We start from the raw sequence: 19,792 nt of genomic DNA, 5'->3' as shown, positions 1-19,792 counted from the left end.
ACATACTTGTGTGATATTTTGTTTCCCAAAATCTTCTAAGTATTAGCATAAACTTCATTTTGGCATATGAAGGTCAGTCATGAAATATTAGCATTTCATACACTTAGTCCATGTAGTCAGCAGAATACTAAGCAGGCAAATCACTCACAGAAACACTGAACACTCCATACATAAAAGCAGTAATATTTACCTTTGAGAAGATATTTTTTAGCATCAAAAGAGCATCATCAGTCAGTAAACCAAACTCAATCACTTTAGGAAGAACCACATCAGCTTCAGTCAGGTCATTAGGTTCAGTAACTGCTTCTAAACAGCATACAAACAATCAGCACAGATCTAATTATTTGGTACAAAAAGTAATTATTAACACAATTGCATAAATTCTTACCCATATTAAACTCCAACAACACCAAACTGTCTTTGCAATAAACTAGGTTTTGTGCAAGCCACTTTCAAAACTACTGCTGTGTTTAATATTGTAGATGGCTTTTCAAAAAGGGTAGAAAAGTGACTCTTTATAACCCAGCCTTACAGTGAACAGTTTTCTGTTCAAACCAAAAAGTGGCCATGATTTAAACTTCTGTAGGCAGACCAGGAAAACATTCTACAGAATTGATATAAAACAGCTAGATAACATTCTCATAGTTTACTTTTTTTTTTCTTCTCACATTTCCTATTTCTATAGGAAATAGTCACATAACAAAAACTTTGCAGCTTCAAACTGTGCGTGCTGCTGCTCAGCGAATCCATGTTTATGCTGGGGTGAGTGGCTGGCACTAAGGCTCAGGTAACAGGCAGCTGATTGCTCCCAGAAATATGGCAATACCTGTTTGCTGTTTCCCGTTGGCATGGAGCTAGATCCCAAGGTCTGACCGTGATCAGTACCAGTCATCAGTTTTATATTAAATGATTGAACTATCAAAATAGAACTTCTATTTCAGATGTTCCTGTTGTGTATCAGAATTTAAGTCAGGTCAGGAAGTTTGATACCCAAGTTGTGTTTATCACCACCCTGTGGTCTAATTTTCACATTCAGCTCCTCACTGTCAACACACTTCACAGAGCTCTAGCAGCTACTATAACTAAACCTCCTGTGCTCCCCCAAGAACAGCACGAAAGCTTCATCCCTGTTGGTAAAATGTGGAAAACATGTTTTCCATAAATTTAATATGAATAGTGGTCCTGAATCCTGGCTCTAGTCTGAGAGCATTCATGCCAGTTAATCAGGCTGGATAGGCATAACCTGAGTCCCAGTCACTATCAGCTTTCCTCAGTATGAACCATTGCTCAAGTGGTTCATAGAAAACAAGATTTACAATGAGCAGCCAAGAGACCTGGGGTTGTTCACTCTGGAGAAAAGGAGGCTGAGAGGAGACCTCAATGCTCTCTACAACTCCCTGAAAGGAATTGCTGCAAGGAGGGTACTGGTCTCTTTTTCTCGGGTGACAAGTGATAGGATACAAGGAAATAGTCTTAAATTGCACCAGGGGAGGTTTAGTTCAAATAAGAGGAAGAATTTTTTCTCAAAGAAGGTGGTCAAGCATTGGGAGAGGTGGCCGAGGAAAGTGGTGGAATCTCCATCCCCAGAGATGTTTAAGATACAGGTGGACATGGACTAAAAGACATGGCTTAGTGACAGCACTCAGCAGGTCAGATGAATGGTTGCATCTGATAATCCTGAAGACCTTTTCTGACCTGAGTGGTTCTGTGATTAATGCAAAGACTGGAAATGCTGAACTTCAGTTATTCAGGACAAATACCTTTGGGGTCTCTTAAAAAATATACAGTAGCATCTGATACAAATTCTTCAGGAATTTCATCAAGAGCCACATAGAAATACATCTCATCAGCTTTCTGTTCTGTTATCTGAAATAGAGAATATAAAGAAAGAATGATTTGCTATTTGCTGACATGTTTCTTAACAGCAACAAAATTTTTGCCTTCTGTGAGCAAAGGGATAGAATGATTAGTTTAATGACAACCCTCCATATTGCTGTCCAGGTAAATGACTGGTATAAAAAATAAAATGTTAAAATAAATAGCTTGGCTAACAGTAAAAATAATCAGCTTTCTAAATGTTAATTTCCAGACCAAGAGCATTTGGGCCTGAAATACAAGAAACTGGAACACACTTAAATACCCCCCATAGTGCCTGTCTGGGAATGTGCAAGCATTTCATCTCCTTCCACTGCAATTCAATCATAAACTAAGTTTAGTAGATACCCAAGACTCCATTTCAGCTGCCTAGTGAGGTAAAAGCCTCGAGGTACAAAAGCATTTGTCCCCTGCTTGCTCCTCCCACAACGTCTTTATTTTGCAGTTACTGTAACTGCAACTTTTCTTTTAGAAGCAACTCTGGGAATAGCTAATAGGGTACCTGAGTAACTCACTACTTTATTTCCTCACTAAAAACATCTTGTTTTACCCAGTAGATTATCTTTGTAATTTCTTGTCAATTTCAGAGGCTGTGGCAGACATCTCAGGACAGTGCTTTCAAATGAAAACTGTTTTATAGTAAGATGTTCTGTTCTGCTCTAAATACTTGGTTTGCACTGCACTCCATAACTTTACTGGAACATTTGCATCAGAAAGCTTGTATCTTCATACCCCAAAGGATCAGAATGAAATGCAGCACACCTGCGTAGTGTGTTCCGTTGCAAATCTTTGCTCCACTTCACCCAGTGCAGACTCAGCAGGGAGAGCTGACCCATGACCTGAAACATTTCTATCATCTGAAGATTCCAGATCGGATGTTTTGCTTTTCTGAATCATGTCTAAGAAAAAATAACACAAAGGAACTATCTTAAAGTACAGGTATTATAAGCACACAAGATAGATCCTTCCAATTTCCTTCTGAATCTACTGAATTGAGCATTTTCTTCCTTCTTCATCACCACATTTCAACAACCAACCATCTGTACGTTTCCCCTATAGGACAGCACTATTGCCCATATTAGGACTGAAACCTAATAACAGAAGAAACCATATTACATCCTACATATAACTGGGTTTCAATTAGAACACTCTGGGCTACAGCCCAGGCAGCCTTCAATCCTGATGTCACCAATCAGTTTGCTTGTGCTGGTGGGTAACAGGCCCAATACTGCATCTCTGTTGCTAGGGCTTTCTATTCCTTGGCTAAAAAAGTCTCCTGGATCACCTACAGCTCACTGTGCTACCTTTTCAGCAGATGTCAGGGTGGTTGAAGTCCCCCAGCAGGACAACAGCCTGCAATCACAATGCCTCCAATAGCTGAAGACTTCTTCAAGAGGCTCCACTTGATCAGGCAGCCTGCAGTAGACACCAACTACAAGGTTCCCTTCATTGCCTCGGTCTTTAACTCTCACCCACGTGCTTTCAGTTTGCTCACTGAAAGCCATTCTTCAGGGAAAGTTCTTCACACTCTATTCCTTTCTTGACGTAGAGGGCAACACCTAATTCCACCCTTCCTTACCTGTGTCTTCTGCACAACTTGTAGCCATCAACAGCCAGATTCCAGTCATGGGAATTAACCCACCAGGTTTCTGACTGCGACTACGTGGTGATTTTCAAGTAGCATGATGGCTTCTAGCTCCTCCTGTTTGTTTCCCAAGCTGTCTGCATTGGTGTAAAAGCACTTCAGCTGGGGACCCTGCCCTGTCATCATCTCCCAAGTGTAATTCCTTAATTCCCCTGGAGTTTCTCTGTTGCCTTATCCCAATTGCCTCAATAAAATATAGTATAAAATGGTATAAAAAAGCAGATCATGACTCTTTGCTTCTGCGATCCTCTAACTATGACCCCACTCACAAAATCAGATCTGCTTTCCAGGCATTAGAAGCTGCTGATGTTACAAGTGCTTTGCTGGATCTGCTCTGAGGGCCGCATTGAAGAGCCACACCAAACCCCTGCAGCAGAAAGACCTGAAACCTGCATGCTTTGGCTGCTCAAATAATAGTATCATAAAATGGCTTGGATTGAAAAGGACCACAATGACAACCCAGTTTCAACCCCCTGCTATGTCCAGGGTTGCCAACCACCAGACCAGGCTGCCCAGAGCCACATCCAGCCTGCTCATGAATGCCTCCAGGGATGGGGCATCCACAACCTTCTTGGGCAACCTGGTACAGCGAGTCACCACTCTCTGTGTGAAAAGCTTCCTCCTAATATCACCTACTTCCTTCCAATGCCACAGAGGAGGCCACCTCAGACAGCTGCTCAGAAAATGAATTATCAGAGCCTTCTTCCTCCTCCTCATCTCCAAACTTGCGTGTACCGCCTGTGTCTGCACACACACACACACACAAATCAGGAACGCAAGACAGAACCATCCCATAACAGTGATGGTGCAAATCACTCCAAGACTGCTGGAGAGGAGGAGAAAGGGCCTGCAAATAGAAGAGGTGAGCAGGGCACAAGGGGATGGGATGCAGCTCAAGGGAGATGGGGACGCGGAAAGGGGTAAAGAGAGAAGAAACAGGGCTGGGAGATGGGACACAGAGCAGCCCGTGAGAGGAGAAAACGGGGACGTGGCGAGAGGACCACAGGAGGGCCCCGCAGGCTGCAGGGCGGCCTCACCCGCTGCCTCCCCGCCCTCGTGGGGGCGCCGCTCGGCCCGCAGCAGCAGCAGCACGGCCGTCACATCCTCATCGTTCTCAGCACCGCCGTTGAAGAAGCGCAGCACGGCCCTCCCGGCCTCGCCGCCGTCGCGGCTTAGCAGCTCCTCGAAAGGCTTCGCGTCGGTCAACCCTAAAGCAGCGAGCGCTCGATCCCGCAACCACCGCACCCGCACGTCGCCCAGGTTCATGGCGGCAGCCGCCGACAGACGCCGCCCGGTCGCCACAGCAACAGCTCCCAGAGGAGCGACGGCCGCCGTCCTGCCGACCGCCGCCTCGCAGCGCCGCCTAACGGTCGCCACGCGCAGCGCCTCGAGCGGGCGGCGGGAGGAGCGGCTGTGTGGCGCGGGGCGTTAAGGGGCTCCGCAGGAAGCGAGGGGAACAGCGCCAAAGGGGCTTTATTGGGAATGGGTGTGATGCAGTGCTGTGTACAAGTTCGTGTTCTGGTATGCCGCCGCGATAATACTGAATAATACTGAAACTGTCACTGCTTCTGAGTTCCAAAGTACACGAGATGGTGGCTTGCTGAAGTAGAGGATAGAGGAGTAATTAATGTTCAGTGTGATCTTAATCGTTTGAGAAAATAAACAGCTTTAACAAAAGGAAACGTAGTGATTTTAGAACATGTGGTAACAATTTGTGAGAAAATTAATTTACAATATTAGTTTATTAAGGAAAATGTATAGTTTCTAAGCTCCAGATCTGCTGTGTATTTCCGTGAGAGGTATATATGACAGTTTTTGGCTGTGGTATAAGGCAATGGGTAAGAAACACTTTGTCCTACAAGAACAGAGAATCCCAAACACTTTGCTGAGAGCAACCGAGCTATGCTATATCATCTTTATTAAAATGTAAAGAAATGTGCTGAAAAGAGAAAGGCGTAAACTTGTAGCCTCCACCGGTATAGAATTTGTACTGAAATTCCACCCTGAAACAAGATAAAAGGTACAAGGCCAATATTAATCCAAAATTGTCAAAGGAGAGAAGCCTGCAACGCAAGAAACCAAACACCACCACTCCGAATCCCAGCACTCAGACTTCCAGTGCAGCTGCTCCATCCACAGATACAGGCAGATTTGGTTTTTCTCAACAGACTAAAAATTCTGCTGTCAGTTTATTTCTCATTTCTGCCTCACTAATTTGTTTTGGCATTAGTTTTGCAAATCTAAAGTCTCACGATGACAAAACTCTTCACTAATAAAACTCTGACTACATTATGTGTATACACGTCTGCCTTTTCCCCTACACTGCAAATACGATCAAGTTTCTGCATACAAAAGTGCAAAGCTCATGATGTGAAGACGAGGAAGGATTAAAATATTTAAAGGCTGGCAGTCTCACTTGAATGAAAGTTCTTCTCACAGATATAAATGTTCTGTTGAGTAAAACAGACTGCAGCCATTTAGTGACACAGTTAGACTGAAATTAATATTTATCACAGCTACTAATATTCTACAGTATGAAAAGCTAAAATGGTGTAAATCAAATGTATTAATTCATAATTTGCATGATAATTAATTCAATGTGGCAGAGGTCAGTATAAATCATAAGCCAATAAAATATGAGTTCACTGAAAATATCCAAGAATACTCAAACTAATAAGCCATGTATTCAACAAGATTAGATAAATTAAAAGAGGATTGGGCTGTTAAAATTTTCACTTAATGGTCCCTAGTATTTTGACCCCAAATCCTTCTAGAGCAGCCAGTATACACTGGAGTGAAGTAATCAAAAAATGAGCAGTTAAAACTTACCAGTGAAGTCGTATAGCATGGAGAAAAGCAGAAAGCCCCTCCATGACCAAAAGAATAAAAACTGTTAGTGCAGCAAAAAAGGCTAGAACAGGGACTAGCAGTAAGACACCATAGGTTGTGTCCACACGAAGACCCACTCTCATCACCATTTGCCACAGAACTTCTGACAATTCTATTGGGGAAAAAAAACAACTTTCATAATTCACGTTGGTACAGCATACATCAAGTGAGCTATTCTACCTAACCTGCATTCTGGTTTAACTAGGATTACAGAATCTGCTGAACGTGGGAACTACAGGAAACTCTCCACCCCATCCCACATTTTTCATGGCAGCATCATTTCAGCAGGCCAGCTGAGGGTTAAAAATCAGGACAGATGAAAAAGCAACCAAAACCAACACGAAATACTTACGTGCATGTGCAAGACTTAATGCCCAGAGTCTCAGATACGAGGCTGTATTAGAAATACATCCTAGACAGTACTCAATGGTATGAATGGCTTGATTCATAAAAACATCTGCAAAATTAAACTGAAAGACAAAAACACATCTGTATCCATTTAAACAATGCAGTGCAAAGTGAAACAAAAACATTCATCTGCCAATCTTGGTATACAAAAAAAAAAAAAAATCCATCACAGGGTCATACGCTGATTTCATATCAAGGGGAAAAAAAAGCTTATGCTTAAGATTCATTACAGAGAAAAGCAACAACAACCAGTCTATTGGTCCAGTTAGTTTCCCCAGTTACTTTGTGGATAGATAAAAATGTATGCAAATTTGTTTTCCAAAATAATATGATCTAATTCTTGAAAACTGGAGGCAGTAAAAAACAAACACCATTCAAATTCCTGTTCCACCAATGTCACAAATTTACAACGTCGATTTTGAATCTTTACAACTAGGGTTAATTATCAGTAATGTTAGTCACAGAGAAATAACCGTATTAATAGAGTTAACTCTAAATATGCATGTTTGTTGCCAACAAAGATACCAAGATGAAATTCACCACCACAAGTTTCAGTGTTTACTTCCAAGAAATTATTTAAGCAAACAATTGTATTTTTTCAGATACAGCAATACTGGCATTAAGGTCTTTGTAAAGGCTCTGCTGATTTTCTTGGAAGTTTCCATTAGCTCCTTGATTTTCTACTTGTAATTTCCTTTCAAGAACCAACTAATCAGAAATTAACTAATTACCTCCTCTCCATCCTCTTCTACGTGCCCACTATCTGAATGACTGCTTCCTTCCTCCACATCATGAGGCTGCAGCAGAGAAAGCTCTTCTTCACTTTCTTTCCGAACTAGCTTGTAGCCACGCTGCAAAATTGAAATGCATTATGTTTGCTGGTGGACTCTTGGTGTCAATTTTTAGATTTGTTTAAAGTAGTCACAGAAAATAACATTCTCCAAGGCAAAAATGACCAGAGAACTAGAGGAACAAAGAACTATCAAAGTTCTGTAGAAGCACCTAATTATGGACATTATCTATAAGCAATACACCAGCTGAATTTTCTATCCTTAAGAACTGTATGAGCACATATCAATACTTACCCTGTATGTTCTAATGCCTCGACTTCCACTGTGCAACCAATATAAATAAAGTGGTTTTCCAAAAAGCATTACAGGAACAGAAAGAAAAGCAACACACAGTAAAAATCTCTGTAGACCAACCTGTTCATAGGTGGGAAAGAAACAACATTAGACCAGATCACAAAATGAAAATTAAGCCTCCTTTAATAAGTCTAAAAAAATACTACTGATTTCAGTGCATATGCAACCCAAATTGAAAACGTTTCATTTTCAACAATTTCAACAATTCAACAAAATTGAAACCTAAATATTCACTTAATCCTCTTAAATGGAATTACAGACACCCAGCATCTTCAAGGCTGAGTTCCAGATAAAGGCATTACTGAAGCTCGCTGCACTAGGATTATTTACAGCACATAAGCAAGCAGCAAAACTATAAAAATACGACTATTCTCTCACCTCAATTCTAAACTGGGAATTTTTGTTTGAGAAAACTACTTCCACAAGTCCCCAAGAAGAATAAAAATAATTTTTAATGATCATGTTTCTCCAATTTCCCCTTAGTCTGAGACATTCCCCTCCCCAGGGGAAGGCAGAGCACACCCAGCTATCAGCCTTTACAACTGGTAAAATAATAACTGCACAGAGAGCAAAGGATCCTTAGAAGCTTGTAAGAAAACTGCTAACCTGTCCGGTATAAAAGACATCTGCTTCACCACCAGGGAACAGGAACATGTTAATGAATTGAATCAGAATGCTTGGAGCAGTTGTGGAGTCCTCTGCAGAGTATGCTAACCACTTAAAGAAAATCATGAACACAAGGTAGCCAAAGATGCACATCATGAACAAAAGTTCAGGAAGAAAAACCAAATAAATATTGTACTTCTTCTTGAAATGTCTAAAAGAAAACAAAGAGAAAAAGGGATAAATAACTTTTACAAAGTAAGATCAAGGTAAACTTGGGACCAAACGTGGTCACAATGCCATTTTAAAGAGCAGTACTGAATTTAGGACTTAAAGTGATTTCTTCATACTCAGTGACATTTTAACGTGGTATTTTAGTGAAAATCAATGCCATGTGAAGCATGTACTTGCATTTAGCAAGAAGTGAAATACTTTTTGGAATAATACTGACCCATCATCTAATTTTTGTGAAAGAGAACCTCTGTTACTGCCTTTTTTTTTTTTTTTTTTTTTTTTTTTTTCTTTTTTAAGATAATTACTATTATGCTGGGTTTTGTTAAAGAAAACACACACCTGTCCCCAATTCTCTTGCCAGGTTAACTGGTATAATTACAGCCTTGGCAAAAAGCATTATGGTTATCATGACTTCATGACTTCTTGTACTTACAAGTGGTTAAATACTCCCAACACAACTCCAAATGTCATGTGAACCACTCCAAGAATCACAGACATTTTCATCTTGAAAGAATTTAAAAAACTGAGACGGTTGCTTGCCAAATTCCAAATCTGAGGAAGAAACGACAAGATACAAACCCTTCAGAGCAATGTAATGGAAGGAATACAGCAATATCCTTTCTCTATTACGAGACCAGCATTCTACGTCAAGCTGAGATCACAAACTCGGTCTGAAGTGTGTGAAAATAGTTCAATCTTTGACTCATTAAGGGGAATCTCTTTTCTACTGGAGAAGGAAAACAGAAATGCTTCTTCTTTTCCCCCAGAGTGTGTTTCTCTCTCTAATACACGTACCAAAATCTAATTTAAAGATGACTGATCATCACAACAGAGAACAGAGAACAGTAAAACTAACCGGATCAATTCCAAAGGGATAAGCTCCATTGTACACACCAGTAACATTTGGATCCAGCATTAAAAGCTGATGAGACTTCAGATCCTCAAGACTGCAGTGAAAGAGAACCACAATCAGATCTGATATGACCATGAAAGAATAAAACAATTTCTAAGTAAAAACGGTCTGGCTAGTTAAAAAAACACAACAACCTGGGCACCTTTTATTTGGGTTCAATTCACACCGTCTTTGAAAGACACATTTTTAGATTTTATTCCCCATTTCTCTGGAACAAAGTTTTGTTTTGAAAGCTCACAATCTGCTTTTAGATAAAATGCACTAACATCCACCCGAAGGATTACCTATAACCTCTCTTTTACTTTCTTGTATTTTTTTTGTTTTTAAATAACTATTACTGCATTTTTCAAGTGTAGAAGAGACGGAGCCCACAGCCCACTAGCCAGGTCTTGCTACATTTCATTACATTTCATTTGAGAGCAACCTCAAATAAGAGAACAGCTGAAGGGCCAAGGGCTGAACCTGCTGCAGGAAATACTCTTGCTTTAATGGCACAGCAAACAGAGGTAAACCACTCACCGCCAAACGTTCTGTTCAAACATTGCTGAAACATTCCACCCGGAACCAAATATATTTAATGACTTCGAAAAACAATCATTGTAAATCAGACCAGTGTATATAGAAAACAAACTCATCAATAGAATGACGTATCGGCCATCAAATAGCATTTTTATTATCTGCAAATATATATTAAAAAAATAAAAGAGGAGTCATGTTACCCATGCATTACAAAGAGAAACACATTTCCGGCCACGTACAAACTTCAGAAAGCTAAACAATACTACAAACAGTCATCAAATAAAACAAAGAAACCTGAGGCCAATCAAAATGGAAAACAATCTTTCTTTAAGCATGTAAATATGCAATCTACAAGGGACAGTCACTTAATGGCAGATTCAGCTTTGCACATTATAGCTTTATGCCAAATGATTTAGGAAACAGAACTTGCTGAGAGCAAATTCAGAGAGACAACTTTGGTTTAAAGGGAATGAAGAGATCTGGAGTCCCATAGGAGCTCCAGTGACACAAACTGACACTTCTCTCACTGGCATCACTACAGTAACTAATGGTCCTCTTAAGCCACATTTCTTCCCCTAGACTTAACTCAAGAAGTTAAGCCACCTGCAATCAATCTTAATTAAATATAATTCTAATAAGATATGCAAGAGTTCCTACTTTCTAAGCCCCTATAATTAAAAGATTAAATGAAACTAAGTCTTGTGAGTTTCAAACTGCAACTGTTATTCAGAAACAACAAAAGATGAAACTTGAAGAGACATTTTCTCCTCCTGCTAGAGGCTGTAACCACATTCTGTAAACAACATATACCAATAAATAGCTTTAGCAGAACTAAAGACAAGCCCACCAATATTATTTGCTGCCAGTTCTTCTTCCAGCTTGGCAATTTCTGACCTTTCAGGAGAAGAAGAGCTCAAGACACTGCATTAATCTTGAGGAGCACGGTAATACTGAACACATGAAATCTTAGGACAAAAAAAGCCTAATACATGCACAAAAAATAGCACTTAACAGGAACATAGCAGCTATTTAATTGGAATTATCTTGCTGGTGGGGTTTAAGTTTATAACTCCTTTTACCTCATCCTGTGATCTTCGTAATCTAGGATGGTTTTCATACAGTATTGTCAGGAGTGCAAAGATGAACATTAGCAGACCATGCCCAAAGTCTCCAAACATAACAGCAAACAAGAAGGGAAAAGTGATGATGGTATAGAGAGCTGCAATGGCAACGTGATACATTTCAGACATACAGCACAACAGATGATGCTGGTATCTGAATTATGCATAAGCAATCAACTATTTTTAGCCTCCCAAACAATTTGTTTAGTCATAAGTTTGAAGGACAATTCACCACCTGCTAACAGATCTGCCACACCATATAAATTTAACTCAATTTAAAGCCTGCTTTAATTTATACATAAGTATTCTTCTGTACAGCATCACATGATGCTATCAGAGTCAAGGTAGCTACAAAACACAGAAAGATATTACACTAACTGGGCTGTATAAGCTAGGTTGTTGTCTTATCCAGGTGATGAGCTTCCCACCTCAGCAAGAGCAACAGCCATTACCAGTTTTCCTCTTTTCCCTAAATATATGCTCTTATCCAAGGTAAAGCATATAAACATACAGTCGTTCTCACTATTTATAATGCTGAAAGAACACCTCAAAATCAAATCCCAACTTACCACATGGCAACCACCTGCACTTTGGATGAGCTTCTGAAGATTTACAGCACCTAATAACTAAGTAGTACGGTTGCCCCATTTTGCCCCATTTGGTGTCCCACTTAGCAAGGCATTTAAACGCACAATTTTACAAACAAGGTGAGCAATAATGACAATACAGTTCAGATTTCAGAGAACCAACCTGGATTCACTTCCCCATAGTTTCCAACTCCATAAGCATCAACAATATTCTGGAACCCTGAGGTGAATTTATTGGTACGTATCAGAGTTGGAGGAGGTTGCGTTGTTGGAATGGTATTCATGAAGGAAGAAATCGTGGCTCCACTCTTCCTCTATTTACAGAGAGAAAGAAAAGAAGCACGAAAACTCAGTTGATGTTTAATCTAATGAAAGTGAAATCATTTTCTCTATCAGTAGTTTCACCAGCCTTGAAACATCACTAAAATAAGGCCCAAATTTAACATTCATCTCTTTGCCTAATCTTAAAATAAATAAATAAAAACATCTGTTGATCTAAAAATATGAATTAACGTACAGTGCTCTGGTCTGTACTTTATAAGGAATACCAGATGTGGTTCAGATAAGGAACTTGGGACCAACGTAGAAGTTCTTATTTAATAGTAAAGTAGTTCTTATTCAAAACACTAAATAAAGATTGTGTTTATAAAGAAATTGTTTAACATTTCTTGAGTATGTTGAGACCCAATCCTGCCCGCACCCAACTTTTACCCTGTTTTAAATAAGTGTTTTCTTTGCCTATCTGTACAGTCAGAAGACAGAAGCTTTAGCAGCAGTGAGCATTCAGCTGACTTACAGAACCTTCCTCCAACGCATGGCGCAAGTTCTGCAGATCAGCCACTGGACACCAAACCTCAGCAATCAAACATTTGTTTGTGACATCAAAGCTGCACAGGTTGAGTACGTGATAAATGGCTTTCATCTTCTTTACTTGGATAACCCAAGTATAGATGGATTCAGATGCTTTACACAGAACTTGGCGTAAGTAATCCTCAGTTTTATGCAGAACCTTTGTCCAAGCAGAAAAATGAGAAGATTTCATTGAAACAGTTATGTTAACTACAGTAAAAGCACAGACTGTTTGTCCAAAGATGAACCACATTTGCAGGGGGCCCCAATGAGCACTGCCTCCTGTTCTAGGCAGCAGAATTACTCTGAAGTTTAATAAATACAGGCAACACAAGGCCACAAACATTATGTATGATCATGTTCAGATCCAAAGCTGTCTGCATTTCAGAAACATATTAATGTGTTTAATACTGCAATACATGAAGTTATTGCCTCCAGGGCAAATGGAAAACACCACTGTAATTTACTCACTGTACGAAGATCCTGAATACGAACGCTCAGCCCTTCAACAACCGCCAGGCGCTCATCCACAGTACTGGGGTAGGGGTACACGTGACAGCGGTAACTGCAGAGACACAGATGTGCGTGAAGAGCCAAACCAAAGCAAAAGGCAGCCAACATCAAGTCCCAGTCAAATCTGCAGCATGCCACCTAATAACTATAGGCAAGATTCTGCCGAGTCTCACTCAGTGCTTGGCCCACACTTAGTAAGGACTGCAGATAAGGTGATCCACACGTTTATTTGTACACTACGAATTTATAAAGCTAGGTGCAGCTGAGGGGATGGAAAAAAAAAATCAAATTCAAAGCCTTGCATAAAATCAACGTTTCTAAGGAAGTGGAGGAGAGGAAAAATAAACAAGAAAAGAACTCGGATGTAAAGAAACAACATATATTCATTTTTACCAGTCACAAATCTTCTTAACTTTCTGGCCAATTTGTTCACCCCAATAGGACACTAAAAACACAAACCATTTTGTGGTTTCACCCTGAAAGAAAAGAAAATAGTTAATGAAACTTGTTTTCAACCAAGAACTCAAGTGCACTGTCATTATTCAAATTTGTTCTTTTATGGAATAATCAGAAAAAAGTGTCAGCAGCAACATTAGCAATCCATGTTTTAATTAAGATCAAAAATGAAACTCAAGCATGCCAATACTTCAAAGGAGTTTCTTTTTGTAGATCATTAAAAAAAATAAAATTTTCAGGGAAGAAAAAACAGATTGTATTTCATCACCTCTGAATGATACGTTAGAAAAAAGCTCTGGAAAACTGAAGAGTTACAAATCAGAATGAAAGCAAAATTTCATTCAACTTAGCCAACTTTTACTGGTGATGGACAAAGTGCATTTTATAACTTCAGAGATATTTTTTAATAGAAGACAGACAATATCCCAGACTTTTTTTTTTTCCTTAGCTACTGAATGAACAAATAAAGGGACATTAAGAGGTAATACCATGTACAGACCTAGTTAATAAATATCCAAGCATTCATTTGTGCTTTTTTTTTTTTTTGGTCACAGCAGCCAATCAAAGTCACAGCTACTGCACAGCAAAAGGTAAGATGTATGAGGGGTGGCTGGGGTCACTGGGTTTGCCCAGCCCAGAGCAGAGGATGCAGAGAGGAGGCAGCCATGAGGCCTCCAAAGGCACTGGAAAATCATTTCCATTTAGTGCAGAGCCGAGCAGCAATTATTTTAAGTCTTTTGAAAAGCACAAACACAATAAACTCCTTCATAGTATTTATTACTCACAGTATCTGGATCTTCCAGACATTCATCCAGCTCCGCATACGTCAGAATAGTGTATCCTTTACAAGCTCTCCACAGCATTTTTTCAAATGCTTCAACTTTTGCTCGGTGAACCAACCCAGATATAAAGCTACAGAAAAAGAGAGCTTTGGTAAATAGGTCAACATCAAGTCGAATAAGGCAAAACCAAGAAAAGCTAAAATCTCAGGAGTAAATCACATCACAAAATAGCAGCCACAATAATTTAACACATCACCTCTAAAGAAGGAAACCACTCTCTATAGGAACTACCTGGTATATAAAATGAAGGCAATTTCTATTCAGAAAACAGATTGACTATAGGCCATAGGAAACAAATAGAATATTTGACATCACCTCCACCTATAGCAGTAAGGTTCTTGATTTTTCACTCATTTTTTACTTTCATAAAGCCAGTGCAGGGATTTGTATCCATACATCACTTTAAAAGCAAGTAGGCAATACCATTAACAATAATGTAACATGTAACATTACTAGTGACTCAGTGTGCTAATCCCTGAAAAACGTTTGAATAGCAGAAGTACCAATTCAGGGCAATTTGAGACTTCTCCTTAGCACACATACTTAGTTTTATGGGAGCTTTGTGACAGTTTTCTTTAACATATCTCTTCAAAGAATCCAGTTTCGATTCAGAGGTACAATTGGGCCCCTCACCCTGCCTAAAATAGTTTGGCTTATCTGAAATCACTGGACTCACACAACACCCCATCTCTTGAGAAAGCAGCCTGTTATTTACAGCAGCTCTTGAAGCAGTTCTGAAGCAGCACATCACAGCAATCTGGCAGATATGGACTGAACCATACCTACCCTAGCTTGGCACCCAGTCTGTGCATACAGTTGTAATCTGCAAATGGCTCGTTTTCCACAGATGGAAATTCTTCGTAATTTATATGTAAGTGGGACTCATACTAGATAAGAAAAAGAAAGATCAGCTGTAGCTCTCAGGAAAAAAAAAAAAAAAACTGATTTATTATTCTCAAGAAGAAAAGTTAGTTAAATTATTTCAGTGAAAATACAAAATTATTTCCCACGTTCAATTCAGGCAACGGGAAGATCTTGGAATCCCAACTGAATCGCTCAGCAACTAACAGGCACTTTTGCAAAAGTGACCTAAATGTTCTCAGACCAATTTATACATCGACAGGATGTGTAAACAGGATTGTCACACAACACACTCAGATGCTGCAGGATTACCTCAGCTGTTCTCCTGACAAACGTCTGTGTGACATCCAACATGTACGTGTACTCCGTGAGTTCAATCAAGTTTTTCCTCAGCTTCTCCTTGTTTTTATTTACTTCTCTCAATTCTGTCTCCAGCTTCTGCAACTGTTCCTGTTACACAAAATAGAAGTGACACAGAATCAGGTTTGGAAACTGGGGGAGGATTCATTTGAAGTACATGTTAATTTGGCTGAATTATTAGTTTTCCAAATTCCTAAGTGCAATAAATGCTATTACTCAGTCTACCAAAGATTGCTTCATACTGAGTATGCCTGATTCAACACCAGAATCCATTAAGTCTGCTGTTATGGCTCTAATTTACTTCTGAGCTAAGGCACACTTGGAATTAGAACCTGGAATAGCACGGAGTGTGAGACATTTACCTATTCTATTGACAGACTTACAATAAAAAGGAACATCATTCAAAAGTATATTTGCATTTTACAAGCTTCTCCTTCCAACAAAATACCAGGAAAAGCATTCAGAGAAAAGAGCACTCTGTACTCACTAGGAAACCAACATGGGAAACAGCAGAGCCTTGGGCTAAGAACTAAGAACTCCCACATACCCTGAAAAATAAGGATGCAGGAAAAGTCCTGAATAAATCCCAAAGCAATAAATGAGGCTGAAGGACTACACCTACATACAGCAATTTATCTGAACAGTGCAACGCACCAATCCATCAAAACAGAGGTGACTACAAACCTCTAAGTTAGCTTTCTGCCTTTCACAGGAATTTTGTGACAATACAACATCCTCAAAGCAGACTTTGAAGTAACACTGGCAGAACATGACATCTGGATAAAGAGAAGTAAAGTCTGCCCCTGACAGGTCCCTGTGTAAATTAGGTCATAAGTGGTGAAACAGAAAGTGATCCAATTTGAAATAAAGTTCTGAGATCCAGTACTACAGTTTTGGCAACTGGTGCTTGAACAAGTTACCTGGATTTCTAAAATGTGTTTCAGCAAGGGGGCAGGAGGAGCAACATCTCCCTCAGGAAGAGGAATATCCGCCTTTTTAATTTCTTGTACTAAATAGCCTGGAGCGAGAAGAGAAACAGAATCAGAAATATAAGCATATCATCTACACTTGCAAGAACACTACAGAGCCATTGTGAGGGTGCCAATCACACTGCAGCATCAGGCCTTAACTACTTCATTCCTTTATTTCTGCAACCATACACAGAGTCTTCAAAAAGAACACAAGGAAAGGGTGAGCCCTGTGCAGAGGAAAGGCACTGACAATGGGCTTGGAACACAAGACTTCCCTTGGAAGCTCGCAGAAGGAACCCATCCTCAGAGACGTCTGACTGAAGCCTTCCCACCACCTGCATTTTTTAAGAAGCTTTTAACATTTCGCAGTATGTTTTTGTTGTTGTGAGAACAGCTTTCTAATGCCATCTGCAAAAAAACCTGACATCCTGCTCGACGACTCATGTTTGGAATATACAGTGTTCCAACAAAGAGGCTTAAGTAACCCAACAACACATGCAGCTCATGCTGGGCAGTGCGATTGCCACAATAGCTGCTGGGATGCATGGCATGACCAGCACATGATTCCAGCAACACACTCCAATAAAAGGATCCTTCAACAGTAACCTTTCCTCAGGATACACTGCAGTGAAATGCATCTTGGTGAAGCTCTGCAGCCTTTCTTCTATGCATTGATTGCCATGTGAAAGCAATTACTATTAGCTTGAGATGATCTGGAGAATGCTTGGCAGTTGGACAGTGCTGAATTGTGTAATGTGACCAAAAAAAAGAAAAAAGATTTATCTTATAGTCAAGAGAATATCCAGAGCAAAGCTTCTTTTTTCCCAGCAGCATTTTAACCATTCAGTACAGAAACAGTCTCAACTATTCATCAGCAACAAATCAGCAACTCTTCTTCACTTCTGAGCTTAACCAAAAAAGAAAGAAGAAACAGAACAGCAATAACACATGCATGTTGTACAGCAAGTAAAACTTAAAGCTGAGAAAATTAAGAGACAGACAGCACCAGAACACTGGAATTGCCCACTGGCTGTGCAGTCTCCAGCTGTAGATGTACTTGAGTTGTATGTTCTGACCCATTTCAGTACAGGAGTCAAATAAGCCATCTCTGGCTCTGAAGTGCACATGAGTGCACACAGGCCTTTGTCACAGATACAAGAATTTTATAAGATTCTGCAAAATTCATACAGTACAACACTGGGAAAAATCAAAAAGAAAAACTGCAGCTGAAATCAACACCTCAGTTGATCAACACCTCCACTCCAGCAATTGAATAATGCCTCAGGTGAAAAAGGGCAGGTAGGAAAATAAAGCTCACCAAGAATTCTTTCCATTTCTTCACATTTCTTCACTTCATTCACAAATTTTCTTTGGAACACGCTTACATTTGGGTTCAGCTGAGGAAGGATGAAATACTCATTAGGTAACATGAAAACAACCACCCCTACAAAACGCAGCTGTCTGTGAGACTTCATGGAGCCAATGCTGCACATGCACTCTTTCTAGAAAGTGCTTTTCATCTGGGAAGCTACTAAAGGAGAAAAAGATTTGGCTTTCAACAGCAAAGCTTTACTGGAATTGAATCAACATCCTTTCTTTTTTTTTACTCAAAGAACCAAATAACTAGATCTACCAGAGAAACCATTCCCAACCTTATTCCTACCATTTTAAAACACTACTTAAAGCCTTCAAATTAACAAGCGTGAACCTTGATAGAAACAGCTTTTTTGTTGTTGTTTTTCGGTTTGTTCAGATTTTTTGCTATGGAGTTTCACAGAATCTACGTGGAATGTTAAGCGTTCATAGATATTTGCATGCACCTCCCCATGAGTATGCAATGCCTCTGGCTGCATAATCAACTTTCAAATCAGGACTAGATGGAATAGCACCTCTAGACATCTCTACAACGATATACTGATGAATGCACATCCTCCTACTGCCATATTTGCTAACTAGCTGTTCATTTAAGTTTTCCTTGCAAAGACTGTCGCCTGCATTTCTGAAAAGAAATTCCAAACTCTGTCACCAAGTAAGCATCACATAATTACGATGAGACAGCTCAAAAATGAAGCTAAGTATTACCCAACCCATTTTCTAAGCCATGCAGTTGGCTTCCTCCAAGGCAAGTTGCCCTGTGGGAGCAGACACAGCACACCATGACAGTCAGTGAGAATGCAGAAATAAGCTTACAGAGTACTTGGGTGCTTCTATCAACCTACTGGGGATAGGCACTCTAGGGCAGCAGGTGGGCAAGAAGGCCAGCAGCAACCCGACTTGCATCAGCAACCACGCAGCCAGGAGCAGGAGGGGGTCTTCCTGCTGTGCCTGAGGCTGGCGAGGCCGCACCTCGAGTGCTACGCTCAGTGCTGGGCCCCTCGCTAACAGAAAGACATCGCGGCCAGGGAGCGAGTCCAGAGAAGGGCAGCGGAGCCGCGAAGGGTGCGGAGCACAGCGCTACGGGGGGCAGCTGGGGGAAGCGGCCGGCTCCGTACAACTCCCAACAGGAGGCTGTGGGCTCTGCACGCAGATATAACGGCGGCAGGCCGAGAGGTGACGGCCTCACGCAGCGGCAGGGCAGGTTCGGGCGGGTACGAGGGGAAGCTCTTCTCCCAGAGAGCGGTCGGGCACCGGCTGCGCAGGAAGGCGGGGGCTGAAGAACAACCCCGCGGGCCCCTTCCAGCTCGGGCCCGGAGCTCAGCCCGCTGCCACACGACAGCGACGCGCGGCTCAGCAGCGGCTCAGCCCGCAGCCCCCCGCCCCGCCGCCCCTACTCACATCTCGGAACTCGGCCAGGCCGCGCTCCCCCACCTCGCTCAGGCACTCGTACGCCGAGCCGCTCTGCAGGAAGAGCTGCGCCAGGCACATCGGCTCCCCGCGGAACAACGCGCCCATGGCGTCCCAGGACGGAGCGGCTCGGCTCAGCGCGGCCGGCGCGCAGCGGGCACGGCGGCAGCTCCCGGCCCGGCCGCCATAGCGCAGCGCCCCGCCCGCCGGCTGCGGC

General features: G+C 41.1%; 2 protein-coding genes across 2 annotated transcripts in view; both read right to left on the bottom strand.

Annotated features, from left to right (window-relative positions):
- The window catches only part of DNAH10 (dynein axonemal heavy chain 10), a 54,032-nt gene extending 49,246 nt beyond the window's left edge, over window positions 1–4,786 (bottom strand). Inside the window, exons 1-5 of the mRNA XM_048964362.1 lie at window positions 4,558–4,786; window positions 4,157–4,264; window positions 2,638–2,774; window positions 1,761–1,866; window positions 191–306 (exon numbers count right to left, since the gene is read on the bottom strand). Coding sequence (XP_048820319.1) covers window positions 191–306; window positions 1,761–1,866; window positions 2,638–2,774; window positions 4,157–4,264; window positions 4,558–4,786 — 696 coding nt within the window. The remainder of the gene's footprint in view (window positions 1–190; window positions 307–1,760; window positions 1,867–2,637; window positions 2,775–4,156; window positions 4,265–4,557) is intronic.
- Window positions 4,787–5,276: 490 nt separating this feature from the next.
- On the bottom strand, window positions 5,277–19,773 carry ATP6V0A2 (ATPase H+ transporting V0 subunit a2). The gene is made up of 20 exons (XM_048964375.1): window positions 19,567–19,773; window positions 18,110–18,188; window positions 16,741–16,838; window positions 15,773–15,910; window positions 15,386–15,486; window positions 14,543–14,669; window positions 13,695–13,777; window positions 13,260–13,353; window positions 12,736–12,948; window positions 12,103–12,253; window positions 11,311–11,450; window positions 10,232–10,389; window positions 9,656–9,746; window positions 9,233–9,351; window positions 8,569–8,779; window positions 7,903–8,022; window positions 7,549–7,668; window positions 6,762–6,879; window positions 6,350–6,521; window positions 5,277–5,523 (listed from the first exon to the last, which is right to left on the bottom strand). The coding sequence occupies exons 1-20, from the start codon at window positions 19,681–19,683 to the stop codon at window positions 5,421–5,423; spliced, it is 2,553 nt and encodes an 850-aa protein (XP_048820332.1). The 5' UTR covers window positions 19,684–19,773; the 3' UTR covers window positions 5,277–5,420.
- Between the last annotated feature and the right edge of the window lie 19 nt (window positions 19,774–19,792).

The sequence above is a fragment of the Lagopus muta genome, chromosome 17, assembly GCF_023343835.1.
Source record: "Lagopus muta isolate bLagMut1 chromosome 17, bLagMut1 primary, whole genome shotgun sequence".
Lineage (NCBI taxonomy): Eukaryota > Metazoa > Chordata > Aves > Galliformes > Phasianidae > Lagopus > Lagopus muta.
Note: the sequence above shows the minus strand (reverse complement) of the source record. Positions and strands in the feature narration are given on the sequence as shown.

Coding starts and splice junctions, on each gene's coding strand:
- ATP6V0A2 (XM_048964375.1), bottom strand. CDS start 19,683: ATGGGCGCGTTGTTCCGCGGGGAGCCGATGTGCCTGGCGCAGCTCTTC. Junction 13,354..13,694: donor GTTAAGAAGATTTGTGACTG/GTAAAAATGAAT, acceptor GTGTCTCTGCAG/TTACCGCTGTCACGTGTACC. Junction 6,522..6,761: donor ATTAAGTCTTGCACATGCAC/GTAAGTATTTCG, acceptor TTTCCCCAATAG/AATTGTCAGAAGTTCTGTGG.